This window comes from Linderina pennispora (assembly GCF_002104995.1).
Source record: "Linderina pennispora strain ATCC 12442 chromosome Unknown DL89scaffold_11, whole genome shotgun sequence".
Taxonomy (NCBI): domain Eukaryota; kingdom Fungi; phylum Kickxellomycota; class Kickxellomycetes; order Kickxellales; family Kickxellaceae; genus Linderina; species Linderina pennispora.
Window position 1 is genome coordinate 1 of NW_024468259.1, and position 22,603 is coordinate 22,603.

Genomic DNA, 22,603 nt, shown 5'->3' on the forward strand with positions numbered 1-22,603 from the left:
CGCGTTAATTCTGTCGACAAATACAGCAACCACCAGGTTGTGTTCGTGGCAATACCTTTTTATGTCACTGAACAGCTTGTTGGCAGAGAATGTTTGGCCCTCGTAATTCCGTTTCTCCCACCACCTGCCGATGATATCCAAAACCTTCGTCGTCGTTTGCGAATGCGCTGGCAAATGCCTCTGCAATAAACCTGCATCGCTGTATCCTGTCACTGCACTGCCGCCAGGAGCCACAGTCGCCAATGTACACGACGCGGGCATTTGCCATGCGAGCGAGCAAATGAACTGCAGTCAGCAGCATCAAGAAGCTTTTGCCAATGCCCTTGCACCCGCGTATAAACAGCCCGCGCGCCATGGCCATGTGCTGGCTGAGGCTCCGCCGTATCACGCCCGGCCGTACGCCAAATATGGGCGGGCGTGTTTGGATGTCCAAGTATCTGTCAAGTAATTCGGCGATTACTTTTTGCTCACCGGGTCGCGTGATGGCCTCGATTTCCTCTGGTCGCGCATGAGACGTGCTGGTGCTCTGTGATATGACTGTGGGCTCGTCGACATACATGATATTGGGCAGCGCCACAACGCTAGGCTCGGGAGAGTCTAGTGCCTGAGAAAGAGCCTCCGCATTATCCGGCTATCGTGCAGAGGGTGCTAGCGGCACGGCACTGTCTGAACATATACGGTGTGCCATCCATGGTAGATGCAGTAGCAGTGGTCTAAATAGCATAAGCAGATGTAGTACGGATGGCCTCAATGCACCTACGGACAAACTGAAAAACCAAATACTAAAGCTGTGTAGGGTATGCAAGAAAAAACTACAGAAAACAAGTTAGAAAATGGAATGCCGAAGCAAGCAACAGGGAGGAGAGGGGTAGTGCAGGAATGCCGAATCTCTCTTGAGACTCGGATACTCAGCGGGATCCTCGAGTCTTGACGCAAGTTGTCAATTTCTGCAGATCTATTTATAGTCACCACCATCCATTGTCAGGAATCTACAGCTGCACCCGGCGGCTAATTACAATGCCACATTCAGCGAGTATATGTGCAGGGCGCCGACGGGTGCACTAGCATCATCCTCAAGCCCTGTTCTCTGCGACAACAACCCCGACCCTGGGGCTGTCGCTGCTGGGCGCTGACAAAAGGACAGTCGACAGCCACTGGCCAGAACCCAAGCTCGAGCGTGTGCACAATCTGGACGATTGTAGATCACGATAGAGCGAGTCCGAGCGTGTCTGGACATACAATGACATCGGGCCCAGGCTTGTCCGAGAAGGCACTGAGTGGAATAGCCAGTATCCGAGTAATAGGGTGCGGGACACTTATGTATGGAATGAGCTCAAAGTTGTCCAGCACGAATAGCCGACCGCTCTCATCGCCCGCCATCACTTGCGACCCCGAGGCAGTTGATGGCTGGATAAACGACCCGGTGCACATAGGACTTGGCGGTAGCCGTGGTTGGAATATCCATAACCGACGTGCCGCGCGCTAGAATGCTGATCTGGCTGGTGCCTGTTGCAGCCAAGACGTAGCTGGTCAGCACGCCGTGCTTGTCGGGAAACTGAGATGAGCATACAGCGGTGATCATTGGGTCATTGAGCAGAGTCGAGGTGCTGGGGATCATTGCTGAAGACACATGCGGCCTGATCTGCGTGCGCCAGAGCGTCTCCTGTGCATGGCACGCAGTGACGACGCCATTCAGGTCACCAACAACAAGGCTGTTGGCAGAATTCGGGTTGCTATTGGGCGCAATGGCTGAGATAGGTGCGGATAGGATCGAGCGCGAGAACACCTGGTTCATCGAAAATACTGTGACCCGGCCCTCACAGTCGCCGGAGACGATGTCGGGGACGTGGGGGTTGGACCAGGAAGCGTGCTTCATCATCAAGCACAAGACCGCAGGCCCAGTAGTTTCTAGTACAGTCGATGACCCTGTGTTTGTGACCAGGATGACTGCACCTGCTTCGGTACCAACAGAGATCGATGGGTCGCTGGATTTGGGAGACCAGGTGGCGATAGCTGAGATGCGGCCAATGTCGGCGGGCAGCTCAAACATTGACTCGCGTTTCAGCCTGCAGTCGCCGATGGGTGTCGGTGGTTGTGAGGGGCTCCAGGTATTCAGGCGTATCCTCTTTGTGCCGGCCATGTGCTGTTGTAAGAAGGTGCAGGGAGTATGTTCTGAGTTTCAAAAGAAAAGCCGAATCGGCTCGGGGTTGCTGGATGCTATGGCAGCAGCAGCAGCCTCCGTACAATAATGGGCTCGCTGATCCATGCGGGTTTGATTTTTTTGCTTTATCTTCTCTGTGCTTTCTTGTCTTTGCATTTAGAAATTCGCTAGCATATTATTCAAACTAATGCTGCAGACACGGTTACTTGCTAGTCCGGCAGCGCACTTGAGAAGACTCGCCAGCAGCGGGCTTCGACAGCCAGCCTTCGTATACTCGCAGGCACGGTTCTATGCGGCAGGGAAGAAGGCGGTTGAGAACAAACGCGGCGAGATTGATATCTCGACGTACCCGCCTGAACGGATCCGCAACTTCAGCATCATTGCACACATTGACCACGGCAAGAGCACACTGGCCGACCGTCTGCTGGAGCTGACAGGCGTGATCTCCAAGGAGAACAAGAACAGGCAGGTCTTGGACAAACTTAAGGTGGAGCGGGAGCGCGGGATCACGGTCAAAGCTCAGTCAGCCAGCATGCTCTACGAATACAACGGCGACAAGTACCTGATGAATCTAATTGACACACCGGGACACGTCGATTTCAGCTACGAGGTCTCCAGATCGCTGGCAGCATGTCAGAGCACGATTCTGCTGGTGGATGCGGCGCAGGGGATCCAGGCGCAGACAGTGGCCAACTTTTACTTGGCGTTTGGCGAGGGTCTGGAAGGTAGTGCCGGTCATGAACAAGGTCGATCTGCCGACGGCTGAACCAGAGCGCACAGCGGAGCAGATCGAGAGTACATTTGAGATCGATACCAAGGACATTATTCGGATTTCAGCCAAGACTGGGCTGGGTGTCGACCAGGTGCTGCCAACATTGATTGAGAAGACGCCGCCGCCGCAGGGCAGCAAGGATAAGCCGTTCAAGGCATTGCTGTTTGATACGTGGTACGACACGTATGTGGGCGTGGTGTGTCTGCTGGCTGTGAAGGACGGGTCGGTTAAGCGTGGCGACCGGATTGTGTCGAGCCACTCGGGGACCAAGTATGAGGTCAGCGAGGTCGGCATCATGTACCCGGAGCAAACGCCGACCACGTCGCTGCAGGTGGGCCAGGTGGGCTATGTGGTCTGCAACATGAAGTCCATTGCCGAAGCGCATGTCGGCGATACGTTCTATCAAGACAAGCATCCCGGTGGAAGCACTGCCAGGGTTTGTGCCGGCAAAGTCGATGGTGTTTGCCGGTGTGTTCCCGATCGATGCGGGGGAGTTTGACCGCCTCAAGGAGTCGATCCAGAAGCTGACGCTGAACGACTCGAGCGTCAGCGTGCACAAGGAGACCAGCGCAGCGCTGGGCCAGGGCTGGCGCCTGGGGTTCCTGGGCACATTGCACATGGACGTGTTTCGGCAGCGGCTGGAGGAGGAGTATGATACGAACATCCTAGTCACGTCACCGACGGTGCCGTACCAGATCGAGTACAAGGACGGCACAACCAAGTTCATCCGCACTCCAGCGGATTTCCCCGACGGCACTGTGCTACAGGACTTTGTGCAGGCGACCCTGGAGCCGTATGTGACTGCGACGCTGATCTTCCCCGAGGCGTACCTGGGCCACATGCTGGAGCTGTGCAGCTCGCACCGCGGCGACATCCTCGACCATACGTTTATCGATCCAGACGCGGGTAATGCTCAGGTGCAAGCTGCCGATGGCGGAGATTGTGACTGACTTTTATGACAAGCTGAAGTCCAAGTCCCAGGGCTTTGCCAGCTTTGACTACGAGGATGCTGGCTACGGGCCCTCGGATCTGGTCAAGATGGAGGTCCTGCTGAACAACGAGCCGGTGGATGCCCTGGCAGCAGTCATGCACAAGAACAAGCGTGGTGACTGTCGGGCGAGATCTGGCCAAGCGGCTCAAGGAGGTGATCCGCCGGCAGCTGTTTGATATCATCATCCAGACAGCCTCCAACGGCAAGATCGTGGCCCGGGAGACGGTCAAGCAGCTGCGCAAGAATGTCACAGCCAAGTGCTATGGCGGCGACATCACTCGCAAGATGAAGCTCCTGAATCCGGCAGAAGGAGGGCAAGAAGCGCATGAAGAAGATCGGCAAGGTGGAGCTGCCGCAGGAGGCGTTCTTGAGCATTATGACCAAGAGCGATAGCTGAGGCGATAGGAGTAGACGCAGCTAATGTGCAGCCGATCCCGCGTTCGCTTTAGACGAGGGCGGGAGGTTCGCAGACGAATTTGTTTTTTTTTTTTTTTTTTAGTCCTAGCGCCTTCACAGAAGCAACAATGCCGTTTTTGCGATCAAGCACAGCGATCTTCTCGCCCCATTGCCGCCTTGCCAGGCCCAATCAACTTTTTCGCTTTGAAAATTTTTCTTGCTGGCATTCCGAGTCCTTGCGTCAATGCCCAGGTGTGTTTGTGTCGTCACCCTTGGATTGTGCTTCTCGTCCTATCTTCAAATTATTTTTTAGCTCTATCTCATGTTCTTCCGTGGCTTCCGTCGCTAGTATATTTTCTTACTATAAAAGACACACCCAGGCACGGGCTTCCCACACACAGTTCTCACAGGTGACGTCGAACGGCTTTTGCCTCCTTGTTGCTTTCGTCACACAGCCCTTTTTACTCTATTTCGCGCTTTTTCCGTCTATTATTTTTTGCACCTCAATTCCGCCACCACCGAGAGCCTGTTACTTTCTCGTACTATATACATCCAAAACACGCACATGTCCGAGGCATCGCCAGCACCAGCACCTGCCACAGCAACCCAGCGCTGGGCCTGATTACACGCACGCACTCACATCGGCCAAGGATCCGCACCTCACATCGCCCTTCCCCGAGCTCGACTCTGACGGAGAACGCGGGAAGAAGGAGCAGCCCACAGCCATATCTGCATCTATTGCTCCGGAGATGACCACAGCAGCTACCGCGCTAGCCACCACAGCAGCCACGGCTCAGCCGCCAAGCCTGGAGATAAGCGTGTCGCCGGCAGTCAACCCGCTGGCGGCCTCAGCTCCGTCCACGTCGGTGCCGGACGCGCTCGCATCGCTGACACATGCAGCACACGACCAGGCGCTGGAGATCATCAATTCCCTGCAATCGAGCGCACGGCGCCGACGCAGCTCGGTTGAGGCCGTGGCAGCAGCAAGCTCGGTGCTGGCGTCGTTTGCGAGCAGTGCCAAGGCACGGCATGCCAACAGAACCGAGGCTGCAGCCGCCCTGGCTACGGCAGTGGCAGCAGCAAACTCTCCCCCAGTGCTGAATCCGCAGATGACGTATTCGTCGGGGCAGCACTCGGCAGCAGCGGCTCTGCTGGCTGCGTCGGGCCTGCATCCGGGGATTCTGCCGACCGATTCCGTCGGGCCCCACATCCCTGCAAGGCACGCCTGGCCCTGGCGAGCGCATGTCAATAAGCAGCGAAGGGCATGGGCGATACGGGGATCCCGCAATTCGATGTTGCGTCGTTTGGTGCATTGCCTGCCTAGTGCTTTTACTACGGCCGATCCGATGGCGAGCGCGGTCGAGGCTACGGTTGGGGGTGACCCTAGCAATACTGCCCAGACCCTGCTGACCACGATCGCTGAGACGCCGACGCGATCAGCTGGCAAGCCGGCAGTAGCAGCCAAGCCGTCGCGTCGCAAGGCTGCAGCTGGCGTGAAAGCAGCCTACAAAGGCTGCCAAGGCCGAAAGCGAAGGAGCCCGATCTGGAGCTCAGCATGAGCCCGCCCAGCAGCCAGTTCGACGGTCCGCTCACCAGCAACGGCATGCCGCTGACGCCCGATGCGCCTGGATCGGGCCGGCCCGGCTCTCTCCGGCACCTGACACCCGATGAGCGGCGCGCACGGCGACTGCAGCGCAACCGCCTGGCGGCCAAAGAGTGTCGCCAGAAAAAGAAGGTCTACATCACCAACCTGGAGCAGCAGGTCGAGGATCTGGAGAATGAAAACTCGCGCTTGCGCAAGGAGATCGAGGAGCTCAATGCAAAACTCACCCTGGGCGGCATGCGCACAAGCAGCACTGCTGGTTACTCCCACACTGGCACACAAGCAGCTGGCCGATGTCGGAGACCCGGCCCTGGTGCTGAATGGCGAGTCGCCGCAGCCCAAGCGCTCGCGGGTCGCTGACCGATCCGCAGCTCCAAACCCCGACGTCTGAGGCGGCCGACGCGTAAAAAGCGCCGCTATCTTTCTATTTTATTTTGCCCCTGTGTATGTGCCTGTATTCACCCTACCTCTCCGTTTACTTTGCGAATATCTTCCATTTCTGTCTGTTGAGCAAGCAAAAAAGGTTGGTTTATATTTAAAGCGAGAGATGTTGTCTAGAAGAGAGAGGCGTGCGTGCTGGAGATACGGGATATTACAAGAGGGCGGGGGCATTTTAGAAGCGGACGGGTGTTCAGTTTCACTCTGTTACGCGCTTGAGCTCCCCGTTGACAAACCGGCTCTCCTCCATGCCCTTGAGCGCATTCGCACCCTTCTCCTCTTGCCGCCCCCCAGCGTGCTCCTCGTCGTCCAGCCGGTTATCGCGGTTCACCGCCGGGCAGCCCAGGAAGCTCGATCCTGTCACTGTGCCTACTGCCGACACAACGCCGGCGAAAAACAGCATGTTGGTCAGCCGGTGTCTCTGAACCCCTGTCAGTGTCCGGAAGCGCATTTGTGCTAATGTGAAGGTAGAAGGCCGATTGGAAATGCGAAAGGAAGCAACTTGCGACGTGGGATTGAATCGGCGGCCGCAAAATCTGCCCAGGGCTTATCGAAAAAATTCGATGAGATCGTCTGGAAAGCCTGAAGATTCGAGCCCATCAGCTCAGCTATGCAGCGAGCCGAGTCGTCCCGCCATGAGTCTAGCTGCCAATGTGCCAGAGCGCAAGTGCTCCGCATGCCACACCAGCCAGGCAGGGCCGAATTAGCTGGCGACGCAGTGCATCTACATATAGGGGCTCAGGACATGTGCTGAGAATAGTATTTCACAAGAAGACGGCACTGTGTATGTTGCAGATATTATCTAGATGCTCTGCTGGCTCAACGACTTTGTCGCCGCAACAACCCTTGCCTCATGGCAGCATCTCAGCGCGCTCTCCACCAGCTTTCTCGTTGCGCGCCTCTCCTCTGTGGTATCCTGGCACAACGCTCCTTGGGTCCTCAGTCTCCGACGCATCGTCGCTCTCCAAGTCCATCGATGGGCGATGCACAATTGTCGGTGCAGTTTCTGAGAAGGACTCGATGACCGGTGATATCGGCATGACCAGCTTAGGAATCTCGTCTTGGTCCCATCCGGGCGGGTGCTCCGGCAGGTGTTGAGGTAGGCACAGGCGGCGGCTGCGCGCGGTGGCTGCGCTTGTACTTTGAAACGCTGTTCTTGACGGACAGCTGGCGACGAATGCCTGTAGACATCGCTCTGGCACGGCGTGGCAGCGGTGGTGGCGGTGTCTGCTTGCCACTCGATGCATCAGAGGGTTTGTCTACAGCACGTACTGGTAGTGGCGGTGGTGCCGCCCGCGATCCAGCGCGTCTATGGGTTGATCTCTGCATCGGCGGTTGTGGCGGTGGTACCAGCGACGGCATCGCGCAGCTGGACGATTTCGAGGCACTCAAGGGAGTATGCATTGCTGACATAGGCGTTGGTGGCGGAGGTGGCGGAGCCCGACGACGATGCTGACGATGGCCGCCATTAGTCTCGGATTTGGCCGGTGTTCGCTATAGATGCACCAGGCACAGATGATGCCAACGGCGAGTGCGGTGCTGACGATGAGGGAGGTGGTGGAGGCGGAGGTGGAGGACGCCGCCTGGCCGGTGGTGTTGGTGGGACCGGTGAGCGTGACGGTTGAGAAGGCGTGTGAGGTCGGCGGTGATGTGCCGCCGTGGCTAATGGCGGTGGTGGCGGTGGTGGGGCTCTGCGCGATACCTTTGGCCAGGTCCCTGAATGGCTGTCTTCAGAGCGCCTTGCATAGCACGTCTCCTCGCTCATTGACGATGACAACGACGATACCGGCGATGATATGCCACTTCCCCGCCGTGACTTTACCTCAGGAACGCTAATCGACAAGTCCGACGCAGTTGACAAGCGCGGGGTGCTGAAATGCCTCATGGATGGAGGTGGCAGTGGTGGTTCAGCATGACTTTCGTGCTTCTCCGAAGCCGAAGCATGTGATGACACCAGCGAGTGGCGCAGTAGGTTGACCAAGCACAGCTCAATGTCCGAGAGCCTATGCCGTGTAGTTAGATACACCGAATTTCGCAGAATCGCGCTGGTTACCAGCAAGTATGCCTGGCGCTGCTTGGGCAGCCCGTCGGAAAGATTGGCCAGGTCGCGGATTACAATGTCAATCAGCACAAACATGTCGTTTGTATACAAGATGCACGACGTGCTGGGATCAGTTAGAATGCAGTACAGCATGTGCAGAATCAGCACCTGCGTGGACGGCTCCGTCTCGCGGTTCAGTAAGAAAACGAGGTTTTCTGTGAACGTCTTGCAGCAATCGATACGCTGCGCCAGCAGCTCTACCACCGGTGTCGAGTGGCCAGAAGACGAGCGCCTGCACAGCGTCGTGGAACTGGCTATGCTTGTGCGAGCTGTGCGCGACCCTATCCGCTGCACGGTCTGGTCCCGTGTCTCGGACGCAGAGCGGATCAGCGAGCCGTCTTCAGTCCTCGAGCTGTGCACGCAGGTCCATCGAGCGGCTGCGTGAAAGCACTGGCACCTCTTGTGGAATCGACTGTACGGCCGGATGCCTCAGCGGGCGCTGCGCGGCGCTGTCGATGCCGCTATGAGCACAGGCACTGCTGGCCATGGCGATGTCGATAGGACTCGGCCCGTGAGTGCCGAATGCGCTCTGAGACCCGGCCTGCATGCGACTGGGGTCTTTCGGCATCGTCTGTGTGTAGCGACATACCGGGCGATGACTCGGGCGGTGGCAGCGAGTATGTTGAAATAAGACTATCAGGGCGAGCGCCGGAGAGGCCGCGTTGCGCTTTGCCTGCATTGTTGAATACCAGTGGGGATTGCGGAATCGACTGGTACCCATCATGCTTCAAAAACTGCTCGTTCAGCGCCAGCAACAGCTTAGTTCCTGTGTTGTTATACACATCGCTCTCTGCATACCGCATCCGCTCGACATAGTCCAGCAGGTAGAGCAGCGTATCGTCGGTTACACAGTCAATGTCCGTCGGGCGAAAGTGTCACGGCCTGGGCAACCTCAAACATCAGCGACATGGCTAGAACATGCAAGTGCTTCTCTGGTGCACCACGCACAGCTCGCGCCAGCAGTGGAAACAAACCTGTATCCCTGCACAACCCGTATGTGTCTGTCTGGAACTCGGTTATGAGATGCAGGAATGCTAGCAGTAGCCATAGGGTGGGCTCATAATCAGTGGCCTCGACGCTGAGCTCGGCGTATGTGCGCTTGACCAGGTGTCTTTGCACCAGCCGGGCGTTGTTCTCGATATAGCGGCGAGGCAAAGAACATGCAGCAGAGGCGCAGGAAATTCTGGTTCTGGAAAGGCTCGTCGCCATCAAATAGTCGCGACAATGCGCTGACAAACCAGTCCACTGCCATAGCGACGTTTTCGGCCATCGCCGACCTTAGCGAGTGTGTATGGTGCTCGAATACTGTGTCATGTAGCACGCACCGCAGCTCTTCTTCGGCGTCCTCTACGCATTCAAACTCGGGCTGCTGTTGTAGGAGCTGCTTGCCATAGGCTGTCCGGTACGACTCGTAGTCCACGCTGCTCTCGAGCACCATCGAGAACCGTGATGACTGGGCCCGCCTTATCAAGGGCGCGCCGAACCCGCTGTCACTTTCTGCTGCTGCTGGTGGTGTTGGTGCTTCCGGTGCCGGTGCCATTGCATGCTGTGGAATTTGCTCTATATCTGCCATTCGTCTAGAGAAACACAAACTGTATGCAATGCGTGTGCCGGCTATGGTATTTTTCTGCTTCCTCGCACAGTGCTACGTAGATACAAAAGGAGGTAGCGGAGGGGAGACAGACAGCTAGAAATGTAGAGAAATATACAGGAGAAAGTGCTAAAAATGGAAGAGAAGTGGAGAAGACGAGGCCAGTGGAGAGGGCAAGCAGTCGAAAATAGCCTGTGTGTGCCAAATAGAACGAGTGGGCAAGTCTGCATCAGGCTTTCCTTTTCTATGCCCCTTTCTGCCCATCATGCGCGGCGCATCGGCCAAAAGGAGCCAAGCATGAAACATCAAATACCACAAGCCTTGCAATGACCAGGCCACGACCTTTGTGTCCTGCACGCCAAGTATCCCAGAAGGCGGGGAAGCACTGCGCTTTCTTGCATGCTGTTTGTCCTCTCGTGGATGCTGCCGTGACCAGGAGGCGGCAACAAACATGGCCCAATCACTGTTTTCGTCTTCCTTTGTTGTGTTTTTGCCAATTGGAACACACGCACCACGCCAACCTTGGGGGCAGGCTAGACTGCTGCTGCGATACATGGCAATGACACCCTTACAATCAATGGCGTCGCCTCGTCCAGACCTGTGCTGACAGAGTGCATGCAGCGTGTGCGGGCATGTGCATATGAACGATCTCCATGTTCCCAGCACCACATGATTCAGGACAAGCTGGCTGGCCAAGACCGGTCCAAGGACTGCCTGATTTAATCGCAGGCGCGGCGAATATCGGCTCCATCTGATTGCGCACCTCAGGAGCTGGCGGAGCAATCGAGAAAATGGGCGCGAATTCGGCTCACGTTCCGCGGGCCGATTTGCTCGGCTCCACATTGGAGAGGGGACGGAACGATCCGCAGGCAGTTGGTAGGAAATGCACCGTCGGCAGCGGGTGAAAGGGAGGGGAGGGCGCCTGGCTCGGGAGAGGCTCACGGTAACGCTTTCCCAAGCGTCCGATCCCACCACACTTTTCTGCCTTGCCACTCAGACACCTTTTTTTTTTTCTAATTTGCTACTCTGAATTCACGGCATAGACCGCCTTCTGATAACGTACCGCATAAAGAAGCGATGGCGCATGAACCACGTACTCCCAACAACCTTCAGTGCCTTATCGCCGGTGGACTTGCCGGTATGGCCGTCGATACAGCGCTGTTTCCACTGGACACAATCAAGACCCGGCTACAAGCCAAGGGCGGGTTTCTGGCAAGCGGGGGCTTCCGCGGTATCTACGCCGGTCTCTCGTCGGCTGTGATCGGCTCCTCCCCGGGCGCCGCCATGTTCTTCCTCACATACGAAAAAGTCAAGGCCATGGCCGAGCGGCGAGTTTCCAAAGAGTACCAGCCGGCCGTGCACATGTTTGCAGCGTCCGCCGGTGAGGTCGCCGCCTGCATGGTCCGCGTGCCCACTGAGGTGATCAAGCAGAGACTGCAGACCAAACACCATCCATCGCTAGGCAAGGCAGTCCGCGGCACATACCATGCAGAGGGCATTCTGGGGTTCTACCGCGGCTACCTGACGACTGTGGTGCGAGAGATTCCGTTTACATGCATTCAGTTCCCGATCTACGAGTACATGAAGGTGTGGTATGCGAAGAAGCAGGGTAGGCCAACCCAGGCATGGGAGGCGGCGGTATGCGGATCGATTTCGGGTGGATTTGCTGCTGCCGTTACAACCCCGCTGGATGTCGTAAAGACCCGGGTCATGCTGTCAATGAAGGGCATGGAGGCACACATGCAGTACTCGGGTATTGGCAACACGCTTGTGCGGATCGCCCGCGAGGAGGGCTTCAGGGCTCTGTTCAGCGGAGTTGTGCCCCGCACTATCTGGATCAGCATCGGTGGATTCGTGTTCCTGGGCTCATACGAAAAGGTCAAGGCTGTAATGATGGATCACAAAATCCTTTCGACATAGCGTTTTGCCAAGCGGTATATGGCAAGCGTTTTGAGTGATAAAAATATCACGCTGCTACACCGGGTCCAGACATCGCCCTAACAAACGGTCGTTTTAATGGCCAGAACATAAGGTAGCATGCATGTTCTCTGATGTTGCGCATTGCTCGCTACTACTATATAAATGGACTGCTACCCTTGCCTGGCCATGGCAATTGCTGATAAAGTGATATATGTAATTCAAAAATGGGCAAGCGGTATGCTTTATTTATGAGTTCGCTTGCTTCATCGAGACTATTTCATCAACAAAGGAGTTGTTCGCACAGATATCATTATACTTGAGTGGAAGGTCATCAGAGATATTTCCTGCACCACCGATATCGACTCCTATCACTCGATGGTTCAGCGTTTCCGAAGAAGGATCCCAGGATGCATTGCATTTGGCTTTTTTTTCCAGCGCTTAAAGGCAGTATGTGATATCAAATATCGCAACCAGAGCTGCCGTGGTCGAGCCAATGGCAATTCCAATGACCGCGCCTTTGGAAATTCCGCCTTCATCCTTCTTCGAGTCTGTGCTGGAGGTCTCCCTAGTAGTAGTTGAGAAAACCACAAGGCCATTGCTGTACCCAGTAGAAGGTGTCGCGGTATCCAAGGCTTCTGTTCTAACCGTCAGTGACCGTGATACTGATGCCGACACTGGTTCAGATTTTGATTCTGCTGATGGAGATGATGATGATGATAGCGATGATGATGACAAGGTTCCGGAGGATGAAGGCGTGTACACGAGCCTGTTACGAGGTCTAATCCCAGAGTGGCCAACAATCTTTGTACCTGAGACGGCCGCCACGCTAGAAGTCGCCAGCTAGTAATCATTGTCTTTTGACACCGTAAACTTGGATACATCCCCGAGGTAAAAGGTTCCAAAATACACGCTGATGTCAGACAAGAAGCATATGTAGTTGTCGATCCGCGTGTAGTAATGGAACATTTTTGCTCCGCTGCAAAGGTCGGCTCCGTATGCTGCAGAGTGGGAGTAGATGTAGTCGAGCTCGATTCCGCCCGTGAGCGAGCCAATGCTAAAGTATGTTGGCTTTCCTGAATTGAAATGGAGTATAGCGATGTTGTTTGCCAATGTGGTTGTCATAGCGTGGGTTTATATCGATTTGCTCAATAGCTGTTCTGTTCGGTGGGTAGCTGTTGATACTTTCAATGTAAACCCCGTACTTTATGCTTGGGTCAAGGTCGCCAGAACTATCGAAATCGAAGCAGATTGCAGCAGCATAGCCAGACGAGTTTCTGAACAGATCCATTTTGCAAGATGTCTGCTGGCCATTCTTGCCAGAAACGCTACGGACATCGGATGTGCTTTGCTTATCGACAGCCACCCTGCTGGCCAATGTCGACAGGAGTAGCATACCAATGAGTGATATGTAACTAGGCATTGAGCGTATGCTCATAGTGCTAGGATGATTTCAAGCAGTTGCTCCAAACCTAAGATGGCGAGAACGAGAGAGCAAGTTGAATAGCAGCGAGCATCTCTACCAAATGGCAACTGGTGAACACCATGCTAGCCTCTTATATGGTTTTCTACGAACTATGCCGTTCGCAAACGATGTGCAGAAGCGATCCCCAATCTCTTTTAGCTGTCGCTATTGGCAGAGACGGGCTGTCGAAAAAAATAAACTGTGCGCTGGTTTACCAAACTTGAGAAACGACATGCAGATCGGCTAATGCTTTCCTTGTTGCACCTCTTTTCTGGGTCGTGCACTGCGGGTCGTGGACTGCGGGTGATTTACCAGGAGGATGTTCGCAGCAAGTGAGGATGCGCAGCACGCCAGCAAGCGATGGCATTGGATTGTATAACTGACTGCTACAAGCTGGCCATATGTTCCAGTCATAAGCGTGCAGCACAATGAGCCAGACGACCGACCACAGCCACCAGCCAATGAGCTGGTCCCATGCAACATCCAAGGAGCAAGTCTGATGCAGTGGGGTTTATATGTAGTTCACAGATTTTCCTCGCTGCTAATGTATGAGAGCACATAGGGGTAGCTCGACCTTTTCCATATACTTTCTGTGCATTCAACTCTAATAAATCCAAGAGCGCTTTATATTTTACTTTGTGGGTGCAGCTGCATCCACTTCAGACAGGATAGTTTGCGAGGCTTTGGAAAACTACACAGGCGTGATCTGCATCCAGGCCCGCTGGGATCAGGGGGCAACCGGATTACGTCAAGCGGCTGGTAAACCTTCCAGCGAGTTCTTGCGCGAGCTTCAGAGCTACAAAACCACGGTCCACGCACGAGGGTGTGGCCACCGTTTCTCTCTCTTCTCGACAATTTCAACAACCTTTTTACCTCACATTTCCCAATTGCTAACAAGAATGGCCAGCACGACGTAAGTTTATCATAGGGGAGCATGGGCCGCCTGAAATTCCATGCGCAGATATGCTAAGCGCGTCTCTTTTTTGCTGTAGCCGTCATCCCGAAGTTCTCTGGGCGCAGCGCGAGGACCTCGTCTACCTGACAGTGAACCTGCACGATGCGCAGGATGCGGACATCGACCTGCAGGAGACATCAATTGATTTCAAGAACACGACGGACGCGAAGGACTACGCGTTCCACATTGACTTCTTTGACAAGATCGATATCGCGACGTCGAAGCGGTCCGCTACGGGACGCTACGTGTTCATGGTGCTGAACAAGGCCAAGGGCGAGTGGTGGCCGAGACTGACCAAGGAGAAGGTCAGGCTGAACTTTGTCAAGACCGATTTCGCTCGCTGGAGAGATGAGGATGATTCGGAGGACGAGGCCCCTGCCGTTCCGGATGGCATGGACTTTTCGCAGTTCGGCATGCCTGGCATGGGCGGCATGCCTGGAATGGGCGGTATGCCTGGAATGGGCGGTATGCCTGGAATGGGCGGTATGCCTGGCATGCCTGGTGGTATGGACTTCAGCCAGATGTTGGCCAACGCCGGTGCTGCCGGCGGTGCTCCTGGCGATCTCCCCCAGTTCGACGAGTCCAGCGATGAGGAGGAGGAGGAGGAGTCCAAGTAAGGACCTTTCTGCAAGCAAGCGCTGTCTTCACACCAGCAATAAAGCACCACATCTCGATCCGATCTGCATGTCAGTACTAGTTGCAATCGTGTGCCTTGTATCAGCAAGGTTTTTAAAATATTTTTAGAGTACTAAGAAACACGGGTTGGTTGTTTTTTTGTTACGCCTGGATAACACCAGCAGCGGCAGTCTCCAGCAGCTTGTCGTCGAGCTCCTTCGCAGCGGCAAAGCACTCATCGTACGAGTCCTTGTAGTCCTCGTGGGCCTCGCCCTTGCCGCCCTTGCCGCCCGGCACAATCATGATGCAGCACGTCGGCCGCTTGGTCGAGCACGAGCCGCCGAGCTCCTCCTTGGTCGGCACAAAGCAGTACGGCACGTTGCTGTCCTCGCACAGAATCGGGATGTGTGACAGCACGTCCATCGGCGAGATGTTGCCGGCCATCACGACCAAGCCCTTCTCGCCCTTGCGCAGGCCCTTCACAACCTCCTTCACGCCGCGCTTGACGTGCCGGTGCTTGGCCGCCTTCTTCACGGTCTTCAGCACCTTCTTTGCAAGCTTCTTGTCGGCCAGCGGGTGCGCAATGGGCGCCAGAATACCAGGGGCGGCTGACTCGTCAGCGGCGGTGTCCACGACGGCCGATGTGTGCTCCTTCTTATGCGACTTGCCCATGGTTGTTCTGAATGGAGGCGGTGGTATGATGAGTAATAGAGATTTCCAGGTGCTATGGATTGGCGGTTGGAGTAAAAGAGGCGAGGTGAGGGGAAAAAGTTGGCGTTGCATGGAGTTTTTTTTTCCTTAGAGGCTAGATCAGAATTCGCTGATCCAGACTGTAATCGGTGCCGAACATCACCACGGCGTGATCAAGACCTCTACTCGTTATAGGTGACCTGACACAAGAATTGGGCGATATGGCGAAAAGACTGTTACTCGATTTCGAACAGCAGAGATTCTAGGCAGGCACAGACATAGCTAGCTGATGAACAGCTTCTTGCACTCGGCCAGACCGAATGTTTCGCTGGTACGTGGGCACTTGACCTTGCCGCTGTTGTTGGCAGCCATCTCGTTGAGCGAGTTGAACGAGTACACATAGCCATTGGGCAGACGCATGGGCGGGTTGTCCTCGTTCATGTTCTCGCCGGTGATGCGGCAGACCAGATTCGAGTTGACATGGTGGCTGAGCGGCAGGTCCTGGGCCAGCTTGCCCAGGGTGTCGCGCTGACACACGGGGCAGTTGCGGTTGTGCTCGGCGTCGTCGTCCGAGATGCAAGCCGGTGTTTTGAGTGCCGAGAGCCCTGTTTGCAGTAGCAAGTGCAGCAGCGGCTGAGATGGCAGGTGGTGGAGCTGGAATATCACCATGCGGAACTCCTGCGCCAGGGTGTCCCACCGGCCAATATCAAACATGGCCCTGTACGGCGGGCATGGGGTGTCGGGCGGGAACGCCAGCAATGTCATGGCACGCTGGATGCGAGGCATCTGGGTCTCTGACCATGCCACCAGGTGCTTTTTGGCATAGACGATGGCCTCTGCAGTGTTGCGCGCCCTGATTAACTCGATATACTCTTGCAGGCGCAGCTCAAACTCTAGCGAGCTATCAATCTTGCGCAGCGCACTGCGGTTGTCGGCACACCACTGCAGCGTGCTCCGGCACAGGTGCTGCTCCTTCAGGTCCCGCTCAATCCGCATCACCAGTGTAAATAGCGACGAGTCAGCGAAATGCTCCAGGCCATTGCTGTCTATCAGCTGCTGTGCTGTCGATGTGTGGCCGCTGCGCAGCATGTAGTCTATCAGCACGCGGTCGAGCCGTGTCCGACACCACCGCTCAAACTCGGGCTGTGTTGATGACGTGAATGTGCTGAGCTCGTTGAGCTGCATGGCCCGCTGCTTTGACCGCTGGATGAGCAATGCCTCCTCCTGCTTGACCACCTCCAGCTTGCGCTTCAGGGTTTTCAGTCTGTCTATCATTCCGTCCAGAGCCCCGTTGATGTCCCCGGCCTCCGCGCTGCCTGACCGCTTTATCAGGCTGCTTACTGTCGAGCTCACATCCTTTGTGTCCCGCTCTGCCTGCTTCTGCGACTGCCGCACTGCCCGCTTCAGCTGCTCCAACGGCACCTACAATGCACCCGAATGAAAAATGAGCCCCGTGTGCATTCTGGCTTTGACAGGAGGTGGAATGCACCAGCTTACCTTCATGAAGGGCTCCTCAATAGCCAGCATTTGCTCGACATTTATCTTGTCCATTTATGACAGAAAATACGGTGGAATTTATTATGTTGGGAAAGTGGTAAGAAGAGGAGCGCTGCAGCAGCGAAGGGCTGGTGGGCACGGGGTTTAGAGATGGCAGGCATGGGCACTATTAAGCGGGTGACGTCTGCTAACAAGCGATAAATCGAGGCCTTGCGAGCGCTCACCTCGCATCAGCCGACTCGCACGTGCCGAGTGAGGGGAGGCAGGGAACAGCATTCTTGGGCCTGAAATAGCACCCAGCGATGAGGGGAGGTCGGCGCAGCGCAGACCCTCGGGTCTGATTCCTACTGCACATATGGCGTTTACTCGCAATTATAGCGCAAAAAATGGAAGACAGTTGGGCATGTAGCGCAGGGACATGACGACAGCACCGATACTGCCACCGCGGAAGCAACAGATACATGCAATGGAAATGGCTGCAGGTGCCACTGGCATTGACACCCTGCTCGCATGTGCCGGGCTGTGTATCTAGAGGATCCCAGTGTCATATGGCACTTGTCATTTTCTGGTGCGGTAGCTGGTTCACTGCTGGCCAACACAAAGCAGAGCTGGAAGCGCTGCAGCAGCAGGCGGACATGGGTATTGTCCGGCATTTTTAGCCATCAGCTGGCACAGTGAGCGTTGGGATTTTTCGTTCATGTCCTTTTCCGACCTCTTTCTCTTCTCCTCAATGGTTCCTTTGCGAAATTGCAATCCTACCTACTTTTACGTTCTGTCCAGGCCCTTTGACGCTTTAGCGACTGCCCTTCTCTAGCCTCCAGAGAGGAGCCTCTTTTCTGTATTTTATTTACCTTGCACACACGCATCATGTCTACTGTAGATATCGGAGACGACAGCGCCGACAGCTTGGCGGGCAACGCTGGCGCTACAGGCGGGTGGAGCCTTCGCGTCAAAGCGCTTCTGGAAGGCGGCGCAGAGCGCGAGTACCGAGTACAAGTCCAGCCCAGCGCGACAGTCGGCGACTTCCGCACGAAGCTGTCCAGCAAAAGCCAGGTGGCAGTACACCGGCTGCGACTTATTTTCAGCGGGCGGGTGCTTGCCAACGACAGCCAGAGGCTAGCAGACGCCGGGGTGGAGGATGGCTGTGCCTTGCATATGGTTGTGCGCCCCGCTGCCACAGCCGGAAACAGCGATGCTGCCAGCGGCCAGCAGCGCGAATCACCTGGGCAGGGGCGAGCAGCTACCGATGGGCGCCAGGGAGCCGGGCGCTCGGTGACCGTCGACATTCCCATCTACTTCCATGCTCCGGAGAATGTGCGATCCGAGCAGGACCAGCAGCAGCAGCGTGACCGGCTGGGGCGGACCATCGCTACGGTGTACCGGAACTTTGGAGCCGGCGATGGCGGCGAGTGGATCGCAAGGACTTTGACCGGCAGCATGTACCGCATTGACCGGGAAGCCGCCGAGCGGGATCTGCTGACGGACGAGGAGATGAGCCGCGGGACTGTCCCCAGAACGGCTCTGTATCCGGCTAGCGAGTCAGAGCACTCGGGAACGCCGATTCCCGGGCTTGTGTATTCGCAAACCACCAGCGGCCAGGAAATGGCACCACAGCGCGTGGTAGTCGCGACACGACCGCAGCCAACGCGCTCCCAGGCAAACGAGCTCATCTACGATTTGCTTGAGAACATCCTGCCCGCCGTACGTCGCGTGCCCGGCAGGGAAAACTTTGAATTCGATAGACCATCGACAAGGCAGTCGCGGTACATCTCGCACTCGGAGCCTGCTGTCGAGCAGGTGGGCGCTGCTGGCCTGGCAGTCAGGAACCTGGGCGATGCCCTGGTCGAGGTCGGCCGCATGTTCCAGCACATCGGCCTGGGTATCCGGGACACTGCCCATGGTGAGTCGCAAGCGGATGCCGAGGACAGGTCGCAGCTTGCCGAGCGCGCGGCCCAGGCTGCCCGCCAGGTTCTGGCCGCAGCACCGCTGGCACTGCCCTTCCTTGAAAGCTCGGTGCAGCTGCCAGCCGAGCTGCCGTCCGCCCGCACCAACCCTACAACCCGAGGCGTGTCTGCATCAAGACATGACCATATTCTCTGCGTGTCAGCTTCACATGGCCGCCGCCGGAACCGCCGCATGGCTATGGGGCTGTTGTCGAGCCCAGGGAACGCTATGTTCTTTGGTCCGGGCGTGTCAGCCGATTACACAGAGTTCCTGGCGCCCCAAATGGTTGTCGAGTCCATGGCTACATGGACCCACCCAGCCCCGCCCGCCGGGATGCAGCATGGAACAGCGGATGCACAGACACAGAGACCTAATACGCAGGCGTATGTAGCAACTATGCAGGCTGCACAGAGGTTTGGTGCTTCAGCTCTTGCCTCGGCTTCGACTGCTACCACTGGTTCAGCAGCGACAGGTCGAAACACTTTCTGGAACGTGGTCAACTCAGCTCCAGCGCCAACGGCACATGACAATGGAGCAAATACAGCATCTGGTCGTGCTGCACCAAGCACAGGAGACAGCACGCGCATGCATGCTACCCGGACTCTGCAGAACGGCAATATACTCGATGTCTACATTGACACCATTGCCGACCCATCCGAGCTGGTCCGCAGAATCCGCAGTGCTGCTCAGCCAGCGCCAACCCCCGCCCAGCCGCAGCCAGCAACCTCCTCACAACCAGCACCTGCCCGACCACAGCCAGCAGCATCCTCGCAGCCAATACCCACGGAGACATCTAACGCCCAGCAGGATCTCGCCGCCAACCCAAACTTCCTCGGCTTCATTGACCGCCTGTACACGCTCGGCAGCCAGGCCTCGTTGGGCGACGATCGGTCCGACCGCTCCACCACCACCGAATATGGCTCGGCCGCTGGCTCAGTCACCGGCGGCACTGGCGGCCACCCACCACGCATATTCTCCACCTTCAGCGGCAGCAGTGGAGCACAAGGCATGTCTGTGCCAAGCACCAGCGACTCGCCGTTTTCATTCACATCCATGGTCCTCGGCTTCGAGCCCATAGCCACCACGGCTGGCGCGCCCCCGCGCCCTTCCGATGCCCAGGACTCTGCGACGCCAGCGGCGAATTCGCAGCAGACCCAGCCGCAGCGCATCTTTGCCTCTACCCGCGGTGCAATGCCTGGGTCCTTTGGCCCCCTGCAGCTCACCTCGGGCGCCAGCCCAGTGAGCCTGTCGGCCCAGTGGTCGACGCTTTTGCAGGCGGTTGCCGGTGATTCTAATGAGGCGCGTGCGGGTCACTTGCCGACAGATGCGGGCGACCAGATGTCACCGCAGGTGGGTGAGACACGGCCGCGCTCGAATTCGTCGTCGCAGCATGGGTACGCCGATGCGGAGGCATCGGGTTCCTCTAGCAGCACGCACAGCTGCGCTGACGCTAGCATGAACAAGCGTCACAAGAAGAACGACCCAGGCGACGGCCCTAGTGGCCAGGGCGGTTCGGGTATTTGCTGATAATAGCTGGATGCCACATAATGATGTGGCTGGTTAGATAGATCTGTCAAGCTAAAGGTGCTGCTTCTAGCAAGATGTCTCATTAGCTCTATTTCTTGGCAAAGCGACGCAGGCTGCTGTATCCCCGATTCCCTCAGATGCGGGGATGGAGAAGTGGCGAAAGCGCCTGTTTCATTTTCGCGGGGGGAGAGATATCGCATACCAATATTGGACTTCATATGCTGTATGAAACACACACCATGCTGTCCTCATATTGCCATCAGCCAAGGTCTTGCAAACACCCTGCCAGCACACCCTTCTGCTGGCCATATGCAATTCATATTAACGCACACCCTGTTCCTGACAGCAAACGCTATGCACCTTTCCATTTCTCCTCAACACGGGCACGCGTGCGAGGTGTCTCCCGGGCGCTTTTGTAGTCGATGTCTGAGACAGTTTACAAATACCCAGATACTGGTCCACACGCATTTCCCTCCCAAGCCAGCTATGCCATAGCTTTTGGTCTCCGCACTAGCTCTCCCTGGCACCAGCTCCCCCTTTCCGCTTCTCTTCCCTTTAGTCTATTTTGCACAGAGCTCAGCTACTCTATTTTTGAAAGCAAATTTTACTTTTTGTTGCATTTGGCATCAGTTCCATATATCAATCTCCGTGCAACAAGGGGCTTTTTTTGGCATTTACATATAGCACATATTTCATATTCAGCATCAACGCTCCCTGCCGCTTATCATGAGAGCAGCACTGTCATTGGGACATGGCCGCTTGTTTCTCTGCGTACTAGTCCACATAGCTTTGGCAATAGTCACTGTTCCCTTCGGCAGCGCCTTCGAATTCAGCATCAGCACGCATTTTGCCGGCCGCACGCCCGAAATCCTTATGCCAGCAATGCGGCTGAACAAGCAGAAGATCGGCAGCGAAGACGCCGCCAACCCTGTGGCAGCGGCAGCCCTCGACCCAAACGAAGCTGCCATGAGCATCAAGTCCCAGGACCTCGTGCCGGCCGATCGAGTCAGCAATATAGCTGTGCACCCGCAGCTGCACCATGGTGCGCACGCCCATTTGGATGGGGACGAGGAAATGGGCTCGGATGAAGTCAATATTAAGGTTGGCGCAAGCAGCGGGCCGAAGAGCAGTGGTGCAAAAAAGAAGAGCGCGGCGAAAGATGGTGACGACGGGTCAGGGGATGGCGATGAGATGGGTGCGACCAAGAGCAGGAGCAGGAGCAAAGGAAGAAGCAAGGGCAGGGATGTAGATGACGATGCGGCCGACGATGATGCGGACAAGTCTGACAAGAGCGGATCCAAGTCCAAGAGCAAGAAGGGCGGATCCAAGTCCAAGGGCAAGAGCTCGTCTGATGCTGATGGTGACGACGACGACACCAAGGATTCAGGAGACACAAAGGATTCAAGGGACACTAAGGATTCCAAGGATTCCAAGGATTCCAAGGATACAAAGAGTAGCATCAAGGGCAGGGGCAAGGAAAAAGGCAAAAACACGCACACCGGCCTCGACGGCAAGGAGATTGAGGATGAGGATGGCGACACCATGCAGCACAAGAAGGTGCAGGTTGAGCATGTCAAGGCCAAGAAGAAAAACTGGCGCACAGGCAAGGCCACGTACGACTACCAGAAGGCGCTCGATGGATGGAAGTCCGCTGGCCCCATGTACTACTACAGAGGCAAGTACTTGAATGTGGCACCAGCGTCTCGTATTGCAGCCGGTACCTGGGCCACCGTGCTGGCGTCAGCAGGCTGGATGCTGCTGTGAGTTTCCTCCTTTGTAAGCCTTTTGCCGTGTCTGGAGCTATTCATAAAACTTTCTTCATATCAATCCTCGCACTTGCACCAGTCTTTTCGTATCCGATATGGCATGATGCTTTAGTAATTCTCTGGCCGGCTCGGGGCTCGATATCGGCGCATGCGTTCAGCCGAAGGACTCGTGCA

At 56.2% G+C, this 22,603-nt stretch overlaps 8 protein-coding genes across 8 annotated transcripts; 4 read left to right on the top strand and 4 right to left on the bottom strand.

Moving 5' to 3' along the window:
* Positions 1–456: 456 nt before the first annotated feature.
* On the bottom strand, positions 457–2,140 carry DL89DRAFT_294308 (uncharacterized protein; the record flags this gene model as incomplete). Its single annotated transcript, XM_040890499.1, has 6 exons — positions 457–487; positions 516–604; positions 1,025–1,087; positions 1,150–1,188; positions 1,240–1,435; positions 1,473–2,140. The coding sequence occupies 6 exons, from the start codon at positions 2,138–2,140 to the stop codon at positions 457–459; spliced, it is 1,086 nt and encodes a 361-aa protein (XP_040741580.1).
* Positions 2,141–2,312: 172 nt separating this feature from the next.
* On the top strand, positions 2,313–4,372 carry DL89DRAFT_268948 (GTP-binding protein lepa). The gene is made up of 6 exons (XM_040888089.1): positions 2,313–2,846; positions 2,887–3,318; positions 3,341–3,819; positions 3,851–4,016; positions 4,066–4,170; positions 4,232–4,372. Exons 1-6 carry the CDS (start codon positions 2,349–2,351, stop codon positions 4,319–4,321), a joined length of 1,770 nt encoding a protein of 589 aa, XP_040741581.1. The 5' UTR covers positions 2,313–2,348; the 3' UTR covers positions 4,322–4,372.
* A 140-nt stretch (positions 4,373–4,512) lies between these two features.
* Positions 4,513–6,608, top strand: DL89DRAFT_268949 (uncharacterized protein). Its single transcript, XM_040888090.1, has 6 exons — positions 4,513–4,572; positions 4,931–5,516; positions 5,582–5,643; positions 5,675–5,813; positions 5,855–6,182; positions 6,226–6,608. The coding sequence occupies exons 1-6, from the start codon at positions 4,565–4,567 to the stop codon at positions 6,312–6,314; spliced, it is 1,212 nt and encodes a 403-aa protein (XP_040741582.1). The 5' UTR covers positions 4,513–4,564; the 3' UTR covers positions 6,315–6,608.
* A 309-nt stretch (positions 6,609–6,917) lies between these two features.
* Positions 6,918–9,900, bottom strand: DL89DRAFT_302549 (uncharacterized protein; the record flags this gene model as incomplete). Its single annotated transcript, XM_040890852.1, has 6 exons — positions 6,918–7,855; positions 7,906–8,085; positions 8,184–8,839; positions 9,052–9,228; positions 9,437–9,651; positions 9,788–9,900. The coding sequence occupies 6 exons, from the start codon at positions 9,898–9,900 to the stop codon at positions 7,409–7,411; spliced, it is 1,788 nt and encodes a 595-aa protein (XP_040741583.1). The 3' UTR covers positions 6,918–7,408.
* Positions 9,901–11,130: 1,230 nt separating this feature from the next.
* Positions 11,131–15,007, top strand: DL89DRAFT_294311 (mitochondrial carrier; the record flags this gene model as incomplete). Its single annotated transcript, XM_040890500.1, has 3 exons — positions 11,131–11,940; positions 12,521–12,729; positions 14,428–15,007. The coding sequence occupies 3 exons, from the start codon at positions 11,131–11,133 to the stop codon at positions 15,005–15,007; spliced, it is 1,599 nt and encodes a 532-aa protein (XP_040741584.1).
* Positions 15,008–15,167: 160 nt separating this feature from the next.
* Positions 15,168–15,677, bottom strand: DL89DRAFT_275437 (L30e-like protein; the record flags this gene model as incomplete). The annotated part of the gene is made up of 1 exon (XM_040889305.1): positions 15,168–15,677. The coding sequence occupies one exon, from the start codon at positions 15,675–15,677 to the stop codon at positions 15,168–15,170; it is 510 nt and encodes a 169-aa protein (XP_040741585.1).
* Positions 15,678–15,977: 300 nt separating this feature from the next.
* DL89DRAFT_225498 (uncharacterized protein) lies at positions 15,978–17,246 on the bottom strand (the record flags this gene model as incomplete). The annotated part of the gene is made up of 2 exons (XM_040884758.1): positions 15,978–17,117; positions 17,193–17,246. 2 exons carry the CDS (start codon positions 17,244–17,246, stop codon positions 15,978–15,980), a joined length of 1,194 nt encoding a protein of 397 aa, XP_040741586.1.
* Positions 17,247–18,047: 801 nt separating this feature from the next.
* Positions 18,048–22,427, top strand: DL89DRAFT_323948 (uncharacterized protein; the record flags this gene model as incomplete). The annotated part of the gene is made up of 2 exons (XM_040891427.1): positions 18,048–20,646; positions 21,463–22,427. Exons 1-2 carry the CDS (start codon positions 18,060–18,062, stop codon positions 22,425–22,427), a joined length of 3,552 nt encoding a protein of 1,183 aa, XP_040741587.1. The 5' UTR covers positions 18,048–18,059.
* Between the last annotated feature and the right edge of the window lie 176 nt (positions 22,428–22,603).